The sequence below is a fragment of the Leucopleurus acutus genome, assembly GCF_964270905.1.
Source record: "Leucopleurus acutus genome assembly, chromosome: 12".
In the NCBI taxonomy this organism is placed as follows: Eukaryota; Metazoa; Chordata; class Mammalia; order Artiodactyla; family Delphinidae; genus Leucopleurus; species Leucopleurus acutus.
Genome location: NC_139154.1, coordinates 61,640,621 through 61,657,152, shown reverse-complemented (window position 1 = coordinate 61,657,152; position 16,532 = coordinate 61,640,621). Strand labels below are relative to the sequence as shown.

General features: G+C 41.1%; 1 protein-coding gene and 1 pseudogene across 2 annotated transcripts in view; one reads left to right on the top strand and one right to left on the bottom strand.

Annotated features, from left to right (window-relative positions):
• The window catches only part of MTA3 (metastasis associated 1 family member 3), a 127,756-nt gene extending 112,432 nt beyond the window's left edge, over window positions 1-15,324 (bottom strand). Inside the window, exons 1-2 of the mRNA XM_082851646.1 lie at window positions 15,261-15,324; window positions 5,924-6,017 (exon numbers count right to left, since the gene is read on the bottom strand). Of these exons, the coding sequence (XP_082707772.1) occupies window positions 5,924-5,945 (22 nt within the window). The 5' untranslated portion in view covers window positions 5,946-6,017; window positions 15,261-15,324. The remainder of the gene's footprint in view (window positions 1-5,923; window positions 6,018-15,260) is intronic.
• On the top strand, window positions 8,911-9,953 carry LOC309969605 (tropomyosin-like; annotated as a pseudogene). Its single transcript has 2 exons — window positions 8,911-8,956; window positions 9,098-9,953. The product of its transcript is annotated as a tropomyosin-like (transcript).
• Window positions 15,325-16,532: the final 1,208 nt, after the last annotated feature.

Below are 16,532 nucleotides of genomic sequence, written 5' to 3'. Positions count from 1 at the left end.
TACTGTTCTGGTCACAGCCCCACCCAGATCCAAGCGGAGAAGACATGGACTTCATCTATCAATGGAAGGAATGTCGAAGAAGTTGAGGACCATGTTTTAAAACACCACAGATAGAGAGATAGACAGACAGACAGACAGACAGATAGATAGATAGACAGATAGATAGATAAACACCACAGACTCTTTTCAGCCAACCAAGATGCTAAAACAAAACAACTGGTAGCCTGGCTGTTCTTCAAATTTGTTCCCTTGGTAAATTTAAAGCTACAAACACTTGCGGAGCAACTCTATATATATATAAAATGAACAAGATACACGAAAGCTGTAAAGATGATCAAAACCATCGTTAAAGAACTTAACACTGGGCTTCCCTGGTGGTGCAGTGGCTAAGAATCCACCTGCCAGTGCAGGGGACACGGATTCAAGCCCTGGTCCAGGAAGATCCCACGTGCTACGGAGCAACTAACCCAATGTGCCAGAACTACTGAGCCTGTACGGTAGAGCCTGTGAGCCACAACTACTGAGCCCGCGTGCCTAGAGACCATGCGCGGCAACAAGAGAAGCCACCACAATGAGAAGCCTGCGCACCGCAACAAAGAGTAGCCCCCGCTCGCCGCAACTGGAGAAAGCCCACGCGCAGCAACAAAGACCCAACGCAGCCAAAAATAAACAAACTAAATTAAAAAAAAAATTTTTAATAATAAAATAAATAAATACAGAGAAACAGGCAATGATACATTACAGACCTCATGACAGAAGTACACAATGCTACCCATGAAGTGATCTTGTACCCACACCCCAGAAAAATAAACCTAGATTCGATCCTCTAGAATCTGTATCTAACTAACCATCTACAGAGAAGCATGGTAAAGGACACAAGAGAGATGCAATGAACAAACTCCAAGCCAAAAGAAACTCAACAGGATTAACCACCTGCTATCTTCAACAAAATACTGAGAGAGAGAATATGAAATAATATGTATCCAAAGATTAAAAGACTGGGCTTCCCTGGTGGCGCAGTGGCTGAGAGTCCGCCTGCCGATGCAGGGGATACGGGTTCGTGCCCCGGTCCGGGAAGATCCCACATGCCGCGGAGTGGCTGGGCCCGTGAGCCATGGCCGCTGAGCCTGCGCGTCCGGAACCTTGTGCTCCGCAACGGGGGAGGCCGCGGCAGTAAGAGGCCCACGTACCACAAAAAAAAAAAAAGAAAAGAGAAGAAAAAATATTCTAAAAGAAAAAATGTGAAAACTAACTAGATATTCAAGGACAGTAATGTTTACACAGAATCCTAAATGATCAATGGATGCTAAAACAAGTGCATTAATGTTTGACCAAAAACAAGATGTTTACATAGTTGCCAGGTACCTCCCCCAAAATAACTTACTGGATACAAAGGAACACCACCTTTACCAAGTCATCAAACCTAACATCACCATTATTAAGACATGGGTTTATTAATTACATGGGTTTTTTATTATTTATTTATTATTATTTTTTATTTATTTTATTATTTATTTATTATTTTTTATTTTATTTATTATTATTTATTTATTTATTATTATTTATTACATGGGTTTTATTATTAATTACATGGGTTTGTCCTAACGGATTCTGAAGGACACATCATCACCTCTATGGCATCCCTACAAAAAATACATAACCTGAATCTAATTATGAGGAAACACTACACAAACACAAACTGAGCCACATTCAACAAAATAAATGGCCTGTTTTCTTCAAAAACATTAAGGTCAAAAAACACCAAGGGGGGCTTCCCTGGTAGTGCAGTGGTTGAGAGTCCACCTGCCAATGCAGGGGATGCGGGTTCGTGCCCCAGTCCGGGAAGATCCCACATGCCGCGGAGCGGCTGGGCCTATGAGCCATGGCCGCTGGGCCTGCGCGTCCAGAGCCTGTGCTCTGCAACGGGAGAGGCCACAGCAGTGAGAGGCTGCAGGGGTGAAAAAGAAAAACAAAAACAAAACACAAAGGGACTTTCCTGGCAGTCCAGTGGTTAAGACTCCACTCTTCCACTGCAGGGGGCACGGGTTTGATCCCTGGTCGGGGAACTAATCCCGCATGCCGCATTGCGCGGCCAAAAAAAAAAAAAACAAACACAAAGACTGAGCTGATTCCATATCAAGGATACATGACAATAAAATACAATGTGTGGGGACTTTCCTTGTGGCACAGTGGTTAAGAATCCACTTGCCAATACAGGGGACACGGGTTCGAGCCCTGGACCGGGAAGATCCCACATGCCATGAGCAGCTAAGCCCATGCACCACAACTACTGAGCCCGAGCTCTAGAGCTCGCGAGCCACAACTACTGAGCCCACGTGCTGCAACTACTAAAACCTGCGTGCCTAGAGCCCGTGCTCCGTGACAAAAGAAGCCACCACAACAAGAAGCCCGCGCACTGCAACAAAGAGGAGCCTCTGCTGGCCACAAATAGAGAACGCCCACGTGCAGCAATGAAGACCCAACGCAGCCAAAAATAAATAAATTAATTAATTAAAATAAAATACAACATGTGATTCTGGATTTTATCCTAGACTAAGGAAAAAATACATAGCTACGCAGAACACTGCTGAGACACGAAATTTGAATAAGGATTGCGAATGAGACAATAGCTTTGTGTAAATATTAGGGTTCCTGAGATGTTTACTACACTGTGGTTATGTAAGAGAATTTTCGTACATTTAGGAAAAACACTCTAAAGTCTCCAATTTACTCTCCAATGGTTCAGGAAAAATATATATATAATAAAGAATATATATATTATATATATAAAAAATGACAAAATGTTAATTGTTGAATCTGGGTAAAGGGCATACTGGAGTTCCTTGTATATTCTTGGCATTTCCTGTAAGTCTGAATGAGGCCATATCTTTCAGAAACACATTGTGAAATATTTACAAATGAAAAAGTAAGATTTCTCTGATGTGCTTCAAAATAATGGGACAAGTAGGGGTCTAGATGAAATAATTGGTCATGTAGTAATAACTGTTAAAGTAGAGTAATGGAAACATCAGGGGTATTATACTATTCTCTGTACTTTTCTATGTTTGAAATTTTCTGCAATAAAAAGTTTTAAAGAAGTCCACAATGAGGGACATCCCTGGTGGCACAGTGGTTGAGAATCTGCCTGCCAATGCAGGGGACACGGGTTCTAGCCCTGGTCCGAAATATCCCACATGCCGCAGAGCAACTAAGCCCATGCGCCACAACTACTGAGCCTGCGCTCTAGAGCCCAAGAGACACAAATACTGAGCCCGTGAGCCACAACTACTGAGGCTATTGAAGCCCACAAACATAGAGCCCATGCTTCGCAACAAGAGAAGCCACCTCAATGAGAAGCCCACGCTCCGCAACGAAGAGTAGCCCCCGCTCACTGCAACTAGAGAAAGCCCACACACAGCAACGAAGACTCAATGCAGCCAAAAATAAAAAGATAAAAAAAATTTATTAAAAAAAAAAAGAGGCACCCACATCCAGGACTCTAGTTTTGAAATGTTTCTAATATATGACACTCTCTCCATTAATCCCCCTTAAAACCTCTTTATAAAGCATGAACCATTCAGGCAATTTTATTTGCCCCATGTGAAGTTTTATTCAATACAAAAACAGAAATACAGTTGATACCTCTAACTCTACTGTATATGGACATATAGTTACCGTTGAGAGTAAAATCAATAAATAATGGAAGAAAACAGGTAAATGTAGATAGAAGTAATCCACCCAAAGAGATGATCTACAAATCACAGAGAGAGAAAAACCAACTCACATTTGTTAAGCACCCATTATAAGCCATTCCTTAGGTCATTTAAGCTTCACATCAATGCTGGCATAATTTTTCCCTTAATTTTGTTTTTAATTTTTTTCCTTAAAGTATACAATTTTAGATTTTTAAAAAAAAAAAATTTTGGCCATGCTTTGTGGCCTGTGGGTTCTTAGTTCCCTGACCAGGGATCGAACCTGTGCCCTTGGTAGTGAACACACAGAGTCCTAACCACTGGACCACCAGGGAATTCCCACCCTTAATTTTTTTTAACTGTGGTAAAATATATATGATTCAAAATGGGGACTTCCCTGGTGGTCCAGGGGGTAAGACTCCACGCTCCCAATGCAGGGAGCCCGGGTTCGATCCCTGGTTGGGAAACTAGATCCTGCATGCATGCTGCAATTAAGAAGCCCACATGCTGCAACTAAGAAGTCTGCACGTCCTGCACGTCACAACTAAAAAAGATACCGCATGCCGCAACGAAGATCCCACGTGCCACAACTAAGACCCAGCGCAGCCAAAATGAATAAATGAATAAATAATAAATATTTACTTTAAAAAAGAGGTGATTTTTTTCAACCTCATTTTACAAATGAGGAAAATGCAGATGAGTGAGAAGTTAAGACATTTTCCTAAGGCAAGCAGCAAGTCACCAACCAGAATCTGAACCCAGGTCTTTCTTTAAACTGCATGACTGCCATTATATAATTTCACTGGTTCTTAAGTTTCTTAAAATTTCATTTCTCTGAGTCAATACTAAGAGCCTCATTAATTCTAAAAAGCCTGATTTTCTACATTTACAAGCCTAAAATAGACAGCACCAAAAAAGGCAGCCATGCTGAGACCCTCCATGAACAGTCAACAGACGCCCAACCATCTTTACACCTCACTACCTTTGCAACAACAACTTTAGAAGCTATGTTAGAAGCTAAATTAAACCCAAAAGTACATGAATATAAATGAGACATTTTATCTTTAAGTTTATGTTGTAAATGGTGAATAAAATCCAAATAATTTTGCATAGATACTTTAGTAACACACTGAATTTCTAGATTTCAGGTATAGCTAAAATAACTGATTAGTATGTCATTTTAAAAAGCAATACTTTGGTCTCATACATGAGGAGCAAATATGATTACCCTGAATCTGTGAATATACAATTTGTAAATACTACAGAATAACCCATATCATAATTAACACTTTCTCTACAAAAATGGAAAGAAACTGAAAAACTCTAGGAACTACAGCAGAAAATATAGTAGGAATTTAACTTATGAGACAGACATCCAGTGGGGAAATCATTCTCAGGCAGACAAAAAACAAACCTGTGCGCCAACAGCCTCCCTTCCCCCGTTACCAAAACATTTCAAAAGCTTCAGGAACCCCAAGACCAGAGTTTGAGACACTACGGTATTAAACTGAAAAATACATTTACATATGGTCCTAGTCTCATTACATATTTTGTAGGACAAAAATGGCTTTCAAAATAAAGTACTTATACTTCTTTCTTAAAATTTAGATCACTTTTTTATTGATTGTTTAAAAAAAAAATCAAAGGGGCTAAAATATGTCAAAGCTGTTGACTGCAGAGGGAGAAGCACACAATGAAGATTAAACTACAAAGAAATGCTCAGAGTTCCTATCTGCAGGATTTTTTTTTCCATATCTATCACATTGCACTTCTTTCTTTAGCAAACTTTTTTTTCCACACATACCTAATACTATAAATATATAATAAATACTCAGAATTTTAAAAACTGTAAATACAACCCAGTTGTTTTAGAGAGGAGGGAAAAAGAAGTCCTCTAAAATACCAGTGAAGTAAAAATTTCCTCATATTCAAACCTTCAAACCGCCATGGAAAATTGGAGATGGCAAAACACTGCTCCAATTTGTCCACTAAAGCCTATGTGCAAAGACTTCTATTTCAACATTTCGACTAACTAATAAACATGTGTTGCATCCTAAAAAATATATACTAAAACCAAGAACCACCCAAAAACCTACTCCCATCTAAACTAAGAGGAAGACAAATGGGAAACCAAAAAGCTACAGGTAACATAGAGTACTTTTCCTCATATCATGGAAAACAAAAGGCTCAAAACACATTTTAATTTTCCAAGAAAAAGACAATTAACTTACTAGCATGCTTGTCTGCAAGCATTATAAGCGTGTTGGAAATATCTCGTCGTCTATAAAAGCACACTACTTTTGCTTCCACGTTGCCAGTTGCAGTCTAAGAAATAAGAAAAATAAAAGTCATCTATACTGAATATTAGATTCAAGTAGTTTATAAAACAAAACTAGAGACAGCATAATTGTAAGATCACTGTCATTTATTGTGCCAACCACAACTGCAGGATAATCAGAAAGCTTAAAAATTCAAATCAGGACGAGTAACGTTTGTAAAAGTGCCAAGTGAAACAAATGTCAAACATAAAATAACTCATTGGCATCAATTAAAAATTAAACTAAAGTGATCAGAGAGCTTTAATGACTAAAACCATACTTAACTATGATTAACCTTAAGAAACTAATCCCCAAAATTTAAAAAGCCACAACATAACTTAAAAGACAGTTAAACATAGTCCTCCAAACCCTCTTCCTGAGGCACAGGCTAAGTGCAAAATCACCCAGCCCCATCCTAAACACCCTCACGTTCGACTGATGGTGAAGCTCTGCAGGTGCAGGGCAGTCAACATGTGAGGTGGACCAGATAACTTGGAAATGCATTCTCAGCCCAAGGGAGTCCATGAATCCATAACGGTCAACATTCTTAGTAGTACTTACTTTACCTTCACATATGAAAGTATTAAAAACCTTGAGTTATGAACACTGAAGCTCTTATTTCTTTTTGACTACAGTCTAGAATACAATCAATATTCAGTTAGGCTGTAATTTACTGCAGCTGGGGCCCAGGCTCCTACCCTCCTATTCTTTATGAATTCTAAGAGATTTCAAGGTCAATTGTTCACTACAGAGTTCATTGTAAAAACACACAGATTACAATAAAATGCTATTGTCATTTCCAATTTCAAACAAATTTGAGAACATATTTTCAAAATTTCTCTGGGCTTACAGATACACTCAGAGAAAAAGAAATAAGTATATGTGCTGCAGTAAAGTTGTCAGTTTTATGAAGTTCAGCAGCAGTATTTTAAAGTGAGAAATAGTCTTGTAGAAATATTGCCCCTTAAAACTGAAATCATATTACATCCTAACCAAAGTGCTTCTATATTTCACAATATTGTGATCAAATACATCCTCCAGAAGTAATGATCCAGCAACCTGCTAAATGAACAGTCCAATATTCATATGTAAATAAAATCTATCAATGACTTCAATTATCAGTGCTTTATCATTTTTGTCTTCTTGAGACAAAAGCATGTTAATGGACGACTAGTAAGAAAATAAATAAACATTTAAAAAAATAAATAAAAGCATGTTAAAAACCCAAAGCAAGAGTTTTAAGGCATACGTGTTTTTTTTCTACCTTACTGGTGAGTTCCTCCAATAGGGATACTCTGTAAAGCTAATTAAATTCTTATTTGAACCTGCTTGGGGTGGAGGGGCATAGTTCAAAATAAATATTCTCTTCTGAACCACGCACACACTTGGCTATTAGGCAGTGTACAGTATTACTTTTCTTCTCTACTGTACACACACACACCCTCCCTTCGAACATTCCTCTAAAGTTGAGCTACTAAAATTGTGGTCCAAGGCCCAGTCCACAGCTGTTACTATGTAATGAAATGAGTACAGAAATTAAATGAATTACAGTATTTGAGAGTTAATTTTATATCTATTGAATCTAATAATGAAAAATGGGGCTTGCATTTTTATAAGCCTACTTTAAATTTCATTTTTCTACTCTCATTTTTAAATTTTACAAAAGCAGTCTAAGATACTGAAAATTCTTAAAAATCCACCACCACAAATAATTTAAGAAGTATAGCTCTGAAGACCTAAGTTAAATATTTTGTATATATAAAGTCACCAAATTTCTTGTGTGTGCTTCCTATGTGCCCCTGCACAAGCTAAGCACCACGGATGCGTGGTGTATGCCCTCACCGAGCCTCTGCTCCAGCAAAGATGCCTGTCCACGTGTCATCTCGTCTCCAACCTTCCAAAGCCCAGCTGTAATCATGTCCCTCACCCAGAAACCTTCACCGGTTCCCCACAACTGAAGCATAAGAGTAAAACATTCCTGACAAATTCCCAGCACTATTGTCTTTACTCCTTTCATTTCCCCTCCAGACTTCACTTCTCACTCACGGAGGCAGGAAGTAACACCTGTTGAGGGAAGAACAGAAAAAGCTTCAAGGAGGAGGAAAGGGGGCAGAAGGTCCCTAGCTAGCTAGGAAAGAAGGAAAGGAGTCCAACAGGTGAAGCCTGGAGGACTGAGTAGTCTTAAGAAAAAAGAAGGACCTGAACAAAACCCACAGGTGGGAAAAGTGGAGACAGGTATAAAGAAGAACCTACAATGAACAGCAATTTCTTTCCTGTGTTCTTTTCTCCATTTAGGTTGCAGCCTCTTAAATCTCTATTCTGTCAGACACGTTTAGTTAAACATCCTTCAGCAATAAGGGGCTTTTAGGCAACCTCATACTCACGCCCATTTCTAACCCAGACTTAGAAAGTACATTATTAAAAACCAAAAAACCAAACGCTTTCCATTTTGGAAAGTCTATGGTCTGCTCGAACTAAAGAACAGATGGAAAAGAACTTCCTTTTCCCAATTTCTGTCCTTCTTCCCAACAGATCCTAAATGTCAGGAAGGGTCTTAACTTGGGTTCTATAAAAGGGCTTTGAAGGGATCTCCTGAAATTATATGCAAAATCTTGTATGTGCAAATATAGATTGGGGTGGGGGACAAGATTAGATGCTCAAAGAAGTTAGTGGCTCCCTTCTCCCCACCAAAAAAAGACCCAAAACATTAAAATGAATTTCAGAGAAAATTGGATGGCTAATAAAACATACAGAATATGAAGAAACATATAAATTATACAACATAACACACCAAAAAAAAAAATCAATAGCAAATAACATTAAATTTATCCATAAGCATAACTTGCAAAACTTCCTGAGACTGTATCCTCATTATTATGTGCACAAAGCCTTCTTCCAACATGTGTGCAGACGAAATCTTTAGAAGAGCAACACCCAAGCTAGACAGTGACTAAATAAAATTTACCGTGAAGTTGTTTTCTATTTTAACTTTATATTCTTCCTCCAAAAGATCATCATCACTGTATCTGAGTACAGTTTAGAGGAGAGGAAAAGAGGGTATGTAAGATAAACAATGTCGGTGAGAAGCGGCTGCAGCTCTGGGCAGAGGGGGCAGGAACCCGAAGGCAAGCAGGGGCCGGGTGGGCACCACGGCCGGGGTCACCACCACGGAGGCAGTGAAGCGCTGAGACCCAGGTTCCGCAGCTGCAGGCCAGTGACGCGGAGGAGAGGGCCGAGTGCCTCCCGCGGAAGTGGAGGGAGAAAGGCGGCCCGGGAACAGGCTCAAGCTGACGCGGCCTCCTTGAACCGCAGGATGCAGCTGGTTGAAAAGGTGCTGGACAGTGCCCAAGAGCACCTGGCCACTGCCCTGCAAAAGCTAGACGAAGCTGAGAAAGCTGCTGATGACAGCGAGAGAGGTCTGAAGGTTATTGAAAACCAATCCTTAAAAGAGGAAGAAAAAATGGAGCTCCAGGAAATCCAACTCAAAGAAGCTAAGCACACTGCAGAAGAGGCAGGTAGGAAGTACGAAGAGGTGGCTCTTAGGTTGGTGATTATTGAGGGAGACTTGGAAGGCAGAGCAGTGAGCTGAGCTCGCAGAGTCCCGTTGCCGAGAGACGGATGAGCAGGTCAGACTGATGGACCAGAAGCTGAAGTGTCTGAGTGCTGCTGAAGAAAAGTACTCTCAAAAAGAAGACAGGTATGAGGAAGAAAGATTCTTACTGATAAACTCAAGGAGGCAGGGACCCGTGCTGAGTTTGCTGAGAGATGGGCAGCCACGCTGGAAAAGACAACTGATGATTTGGAAGATGAACTGAAATGCACCAAAGAGGAGCACCTCTGTACACAAAGGATGCTGGACCAGACTCTGCTTGACCTGGATGAGATGCAGAGCGCCCCAGTCCCGCCCTGCGCTGACCCCGACTCCGCTGAGGCCAGAAGCTGACCTTTAAACTGACGGCTGATCTTTAACTGGAAGGCTGCCTTCTTTCACCACGTCTCCCACCCCCACCCCTGTGTCCTTTTTGCCAAACTGTCTCTGTCTCTCTCCAGAGATTCCATTTGGGCTAGAGGCTGAGCATCTTTGGGAACAACGTTTAAGGGAATGTGAGCACAATGTTAAGTGTCTTTAAAAGCATGCTGTGATGTACACATTTTGTAATTACCTTTTTTGTTGCTGTTGATGTAGCAGCCATTTGTAAAACATTCCAGATAATTCCATAGTTCTGAAGCAGCAGTCTAATCCCTTTCTCACTTTTGGAAGGTAACTTTTCAGCTTAATGCATACTGCCCTCTCCGTAGAGGAGGGGAAAAGGTATGGGCCTGCCTTCCTGAGAGCCAAACAGCCCAGAGAAGGACTCCATTTTGGAAAGCCTTATTGCTCTGTAAAAAGTACCTGCCAAACCAGAAAGGTGATTCCAGAAGGAGTTAGCCAAAAAAAAAAAAAAAAAAAAGCGCTGCTCAGGTTTTCAGCTTTACGGTATCTTTGGGCAACTTTTTTTTTCCATCAGAAGTGACCAGATGAGATTAAGATGGTGAGACCTCTGAGACCAAATCCTTGTCCCAGCTCTACCCCATTCCCAATCACTCACAGAATGGATCATGTGCCCCTTATTTTGAGGTGACCACTTATTTGCTCTCCCGCCTCCTTGAAAGAAAGGAAAGAAAATTATGTTCTACCACTGATTTCGCCATATGAAACTCATCTCATCACCCTTTTCTGGGTCTGAAGCTGCTGTCTCTAAAACTGCCATCTCATTGTGTGTTGTAGCAGTTAGTCCTGGAGAAATCTTGAATAGCTTATACACAAAATTGTTTTTAAATTTTATATTACTTTGAAACTTCGCTTCTTTGGGGCTGGGGCACACTGGTCACCCCACCTGGCTGTGACAGCCCTCTACAGTCTGGGCTGGCAGTGTGCTGATCTTTCAAAGTTTCTTTCCCTACCCAATCTCCCCTTTTTGGTGAGGGCTCAGTGAGGTCAGTTAGGTGTGCATCCTACAGCTTAATTGGCTTAAAATGTACTCCCCTTTGGTGTGGTCTCCTTGGGGGCCAATTGGGGAAAGAAAAAACAATAGTGTAACTGTTTTGATACTGAACATTGATAAATGTCTTTTTGAAATAAAGAACCAGTCCCTCAAAAAAAAAAAAAAGAGATAAAACAATGTCGAACTGTGTTTATCAACCAATATATTCAGTTTTGCACCTAAAAGTTCTGGGGAAGAAAAATTGAGACAAAAGTCTATTTCAGGACTTCCCTAGTGGTCCAATGGTTAAGAATCTGCCTTCCAATGCAGGGGATGTGGGTTCGATCCCCGGTCAGGGAACTAAGATCCCACACGCCACAGGGCAACTAACCCTGCACACTCTAGAGCCTGCGTGCCGCGCTACTAAGCCTGTGTGGCACAACTAGAGAGCCCGCTCGCTGCAACTACTGAACCCATGCGCACCAGAGCCCACTCGCTGCACTAAAAGATCCCACATGCTGTGGAGCAGCTAAGCCCATGCGCCACAACTACTGAGCCTGCGCTCTAGAACCGGCGAGCCGCAACTACTGAGCCCATGTGCCCCAACTACTGAAGCCCGCGTGCCTAGAGCCCGTGCTCCACAACAGGAGAGGCCACCGCAATGAGAAGCCCACGCACCGCAGTGAAGGGTAGCCCCTCGTTCACCACTAGAGTAAGCCTGCGTGCAGCAGCAAAGACCCAATGCAGCCAAAAATAAATTAATTAATTTAAAAAAATAATAATATATCAAGTGTTCTTAAATTCATTATTTGGATTTTCTAATCATGTTAAATTTCCCCACTTAGCCAACTTGACCTCTGACCCGCTCAAGGCCTTTCTGGAACTCCTGTGGCCCCTCTTCCTGAGGCTACCTCCTTCTCATCCTTTAGGCCTCAACTTCAATGTCCTTAAAGTCCTTCACTCCCTATCCAAAGGAAGCAACCTCTGTTATTCTCTATGTCAAGGGTCAAGGCTCTTGCTTATTTCCTTTCTAGAAGTTAACACCATTTATCGCTATTTTCTTTACACCTGTTAACTCATCTTTTCATGTGTCTCCCTCATGAGAACGGAGACCCTGTGTGAGCAGAGACCATGTCCATATTGGTCACTGTTGTACCTGAGCCTAGCATAGTGCCTGCTACATAACAAGTGCTCGAGAAATATTTGTTTAATTAATTACTTAAAATGAGATCTCTCACATCCCTTTAGAAATAAAGGTCCTATGTAAATATTTAGTAATTAATTAGCCTATTGCAGTTCCTTTTTATCAATACTCCATCCAAACTGCCACTCTCTGAAATTACAGAGACTCTGATCTCTCACAGTTCAGTCACCCTCAGTCCCCTAAGGACTGCTCGTATATTAACCACTCTTTGAGAAAGCAGAGGCGCAGGGAGAAGGTGAGAATGTGGGGGAGGGGAGGGACTTTTGAAGTGAAGAGTAATATCATGATAAAGAAGTGTGAAATGATCCAGGTTCCAGCTAGATGTGTAACCCAGGCATTTAAGTTACTTAACCACAGTGTGCTTCACAACAATCCATGATCCATCTACCTTAAAGGTTTAAGGTACTGTGAGGCTCAAAAGAGGTGACAAACGTGAATCCCCAGATTATATGCTTCCAGAGCACCATGCTCTGATGTTTGTAAATTTAGCCCAGATGCAATTTTCCTTCTGCCTGTGGAATTATTTAGCTGATGTCCATCTCCACTACTAGACCTATCTTGTTCATCTTTCAGTTCCTAAAAGTGCGTATCTAAAAGCAGTAGGTCCCCAGAAATATTTGTAAAATGAATGAATCAAAGTACTTTGTAAACAGTAAAGCCATGTACAAGTATTAACATCAGACATCTGAGAAATTCATTAATTCAAAAACTGTTTACTTAACTATGTGCCAGCCACTACTCTAAGGCACTTCGGATGCATTAGTGAACAGAAAAGATCACTACACACATAGAGCTTACATTCTAGTTTGGGAAAACAGGCAATGAAAATATAGGCACAACTCATTTTATTGCGCTTCGGTTCACTGCACTTCTCAGATATTGTGTTTTTTTTTACAAATCAATGGTTTATGGCAACACTCGGTGGAGCAAGTCTACGCCATTTTTCCAATAGCATTTGCTTACTTCGTGTCTGTCACGTTTTGGTAAATCTTGCGGTATTTCAAACTTTTTCATTATTATGATATTTGTTATGGCAACCTATGATCAGTGATCTTTAATATTATTTTATGAAGGCTCACTGAAGGCTCAGATGATAGCTAGCAATTTTTAGCAATGAAGTATTTTTCAATTAGGCATGTACATCTTTTTTTAGCCATAATGTACACTTAATAGACTACAGTATGGTATAAACACAACTTTTATATGCACTGGGAAACTAAAAAATTCATGTGACTCGTTTTACTGCAATATCTGCTTCATTGCAGTGGTCCGAACTGAACCCACAATATCTGAGGTATGCCTGTAAACACATTAATTAAGTATATTTGAAGGTGATAAATGATGTGGGGGAAAACAGCAAGGTATGGGGGGCTGGGAACAACCAGACAGTCCTAAGGTGGGTGCATATGAGAAACAGCCAAGAGGGTCCCGTGGTTAGGACTTGGTGCTTCACTGCCATGGCCCTGGGTTCAATCCCTGGCCAGGGAACTAAGATCCTGCAAGACAGGTGGCACAGCCAAAAAAAAAGAGAGAGAGAGAGAGCAACAGGCAAGAAAGAGCTGACTGCACTTAGAGTCGAATGAACAAAGCAGGGAGCAGCCAGAGAATACAGGTCTCATAGGGCGATATTTCTCCTCGAATCCTAGTTAAGTTTCCAAGTAAGCTGATGCAGTGAACAGTGTGGAATTGCCTAAATTCTCTTTTTAAGCCTTTTATGTATTTATTTATTTGGCCATGCCGAGCGTGGCCTGCAGGATCTTACTTCCCCAACTAGGGATGGAACCTGGGCCCCAGCAGTGAAAGCACCGAGTCCTAACCACTGGACCACCAGGGAATTCCCTGGAATTGCCTAAATTCTTATACCTTGCATCAATAATATAAAAGAGAAGCACACCTGGAAGACATCTCAACAGTTCCCACCCACAGACTGACCTAATCCTGAGGCCATTTTCTTCACTTGGGGGTGGTCTCAAATACTATGGAAATTTTTAAAATGCAAGGTCCCCAGGGTATCCCCAAAAGTGAACCAAGACCTCAACACTCATAAGCCAGGCATGCCCTTGGCCAATCTGGTTTCCTGGGACTCAAAACGGGACCAGAGTCTCCAGATGGTATTTTGGGGGAAAGGTATTAGCTAGACAGCCCCCAAAATTTTAACAATGTGAATTCTCACCAGCTACACAAGTAACCCTCAACCATCAGAAATCTATGGTCCATGTCATTTATGATTGTTTGAGTGCCTCCACTGTGAAAGCTCAGCTACTGCCAACACTCATAATACTTCTGATGTCCTGGACACCTGCGATTAGGGACAAACCTTGATGTAAAAGTTTTATTTACTTGGGCCTAAGGTACAAAAAGTCACTTTATAATTATACCAAAACTGTCTTCTTATTAGTTAGCCTAGTCTAGAATTTTACAAATTCCCTTAAATATCATATTCCCTAACTTCCTCCTTCTCAAGCTGAAAGAAGAAAAAATTAATTTAAAATTAATTTTTAAAAATTTTAAAAATTGGGCTTCCCTGGTGGCGCAGTGGTTGAGAGTCCGCCTGCCAATGCAGGCGACACGGGTTCGTGCCCCGGTCCGGGAAGATCCCACATGCCGCGGAGCGGCTGGGCCCGTGAGCCATGGCCGCTGAGCCTGCGCGTCCGGAGCCTGTGCTCCGCAACGGGAGAGGCCGCAACAGTGAGAGGCCCGCGTACCGCAAAAAAAAAAAAAAAAAAAAAAAAATTTAAAAAATTAAATTAAAATTAAAAGATAACTAAAAAGGGAGAAACACAAATTATGACTTCAAATATAAACAGGGACTGAGTTACAGGAGTGACCTGTTCTGAGAAGCTCAAAGCAATTTGAAGAAATCTTACAGATGTTACATATTCAATATCAACATTTAATATCAGAGGTAATTATAAAAAGCAAAAGAATATTCAGAATCCTGCATAATTCTCTAATCTGAAATCTCTACTTTCAAAGAGTCTGGAACTTAAAGTAATATCACCTCTTATGCCCTTTACCCAATTACCCTTCAATGGGCAACAAATATTTCTTAATATCAGAATCAAGAACACTCAGTGTATACCTTGTTGAGTTCTTCTATCCTTCTGATGAGGTACGGATTGCTAGAGGAATTCTCAAAGTAGACATAATCTGTAATTAAAGGAAGTAAAGAGCTTAATCTTTTCAACATAAAGTTCACATTTGTCAATTTATGACTTTTTATATTAGGTAATTCACATTCAAAATGAAGCACGCCCGTGATTCATTTCCTGGTAAAAGCAAACTGAGTAATGCAGCCTCAATATATTATCTTTCTTATGTGCTTACCATTCACAGACCCTTATTTTCCTGGCATTTTCATTTCAATTAATGTTTTATTCAAGTTCTCCTAGACTTCTGTCCCACATGTGTCATTTCTTTAATAATAAACAAAAAGACACCTCTTATCATTGAGTAGTCAGAGCTGACTAAACATGTGTCTTTCATACGATAACTGCTTCCACATCTTTTCACTCCAATCCAATTTGCCCTGGAGTAGGCTTCTCACATAAAACTATTGACCTAAGACAAATTCAGAGCATCTTGAAAGGCTTAGCAGGCCAAAGTACATTTCAATCACCAACTTAAAAATCAGGTGAGCAGAGCAGAAGCACATTGACAAACTTTTTCACAGCTCTTTCTAGGAAGATGAGGGGGCGAAAAAGGAGAGGGGTCACTTTTTGAGAGGCAGAGCTCTGTGGAGGTGATAACCAGCCTTTCTAACACCATATTTACCATATTTAATCCAGATCCATTTTGGGTCTCGTTATAAAGCAATTGCTGCAGCCTTTCAACAAAAAGGATATAAATTTTCAAGTGTGGTTTTTCCTCTCATCTAATAGGCTCACTGGAAACTTCCCACTGTGTGTTTATTTGAGAGGCTGGGCTGCAGTGTTATTGTCTATCTTAGTGGCTCTTTCCCGTCTCCCTTCTGCAAAGTGGCCTCATTTAGCCAGGCCATTCCCACCACCATCCGTCAGGGAGCTCGGCTAATGAGCAGAGAAGAGCCAGTCTTACACACAAACACGTCACTTATCTGAATTATTATTTTACCAGGAAAAGAGGGAGGAGGGCGTCTTGAGTAGGGAGAAAGTTTGTTTGACCTTATTTCTCTCTTCTGCAGAAGGCTGGGAAGGAGGCAGACAGCAGAGCAAACGTCCAGGCAGAGCTCCACTCCCCACCCCAGGCTGCGGTGCCCCGGCCCCTCTAAGCTCCATTCCTGGGGGGGGCTGGACAAGAAACGTAAGGGAGAGGGACGAAGGAGAGGTGCAGGGCCCTGTCCCCGCAAACAGGCCTATCCAGCTGTGCCCCTGGC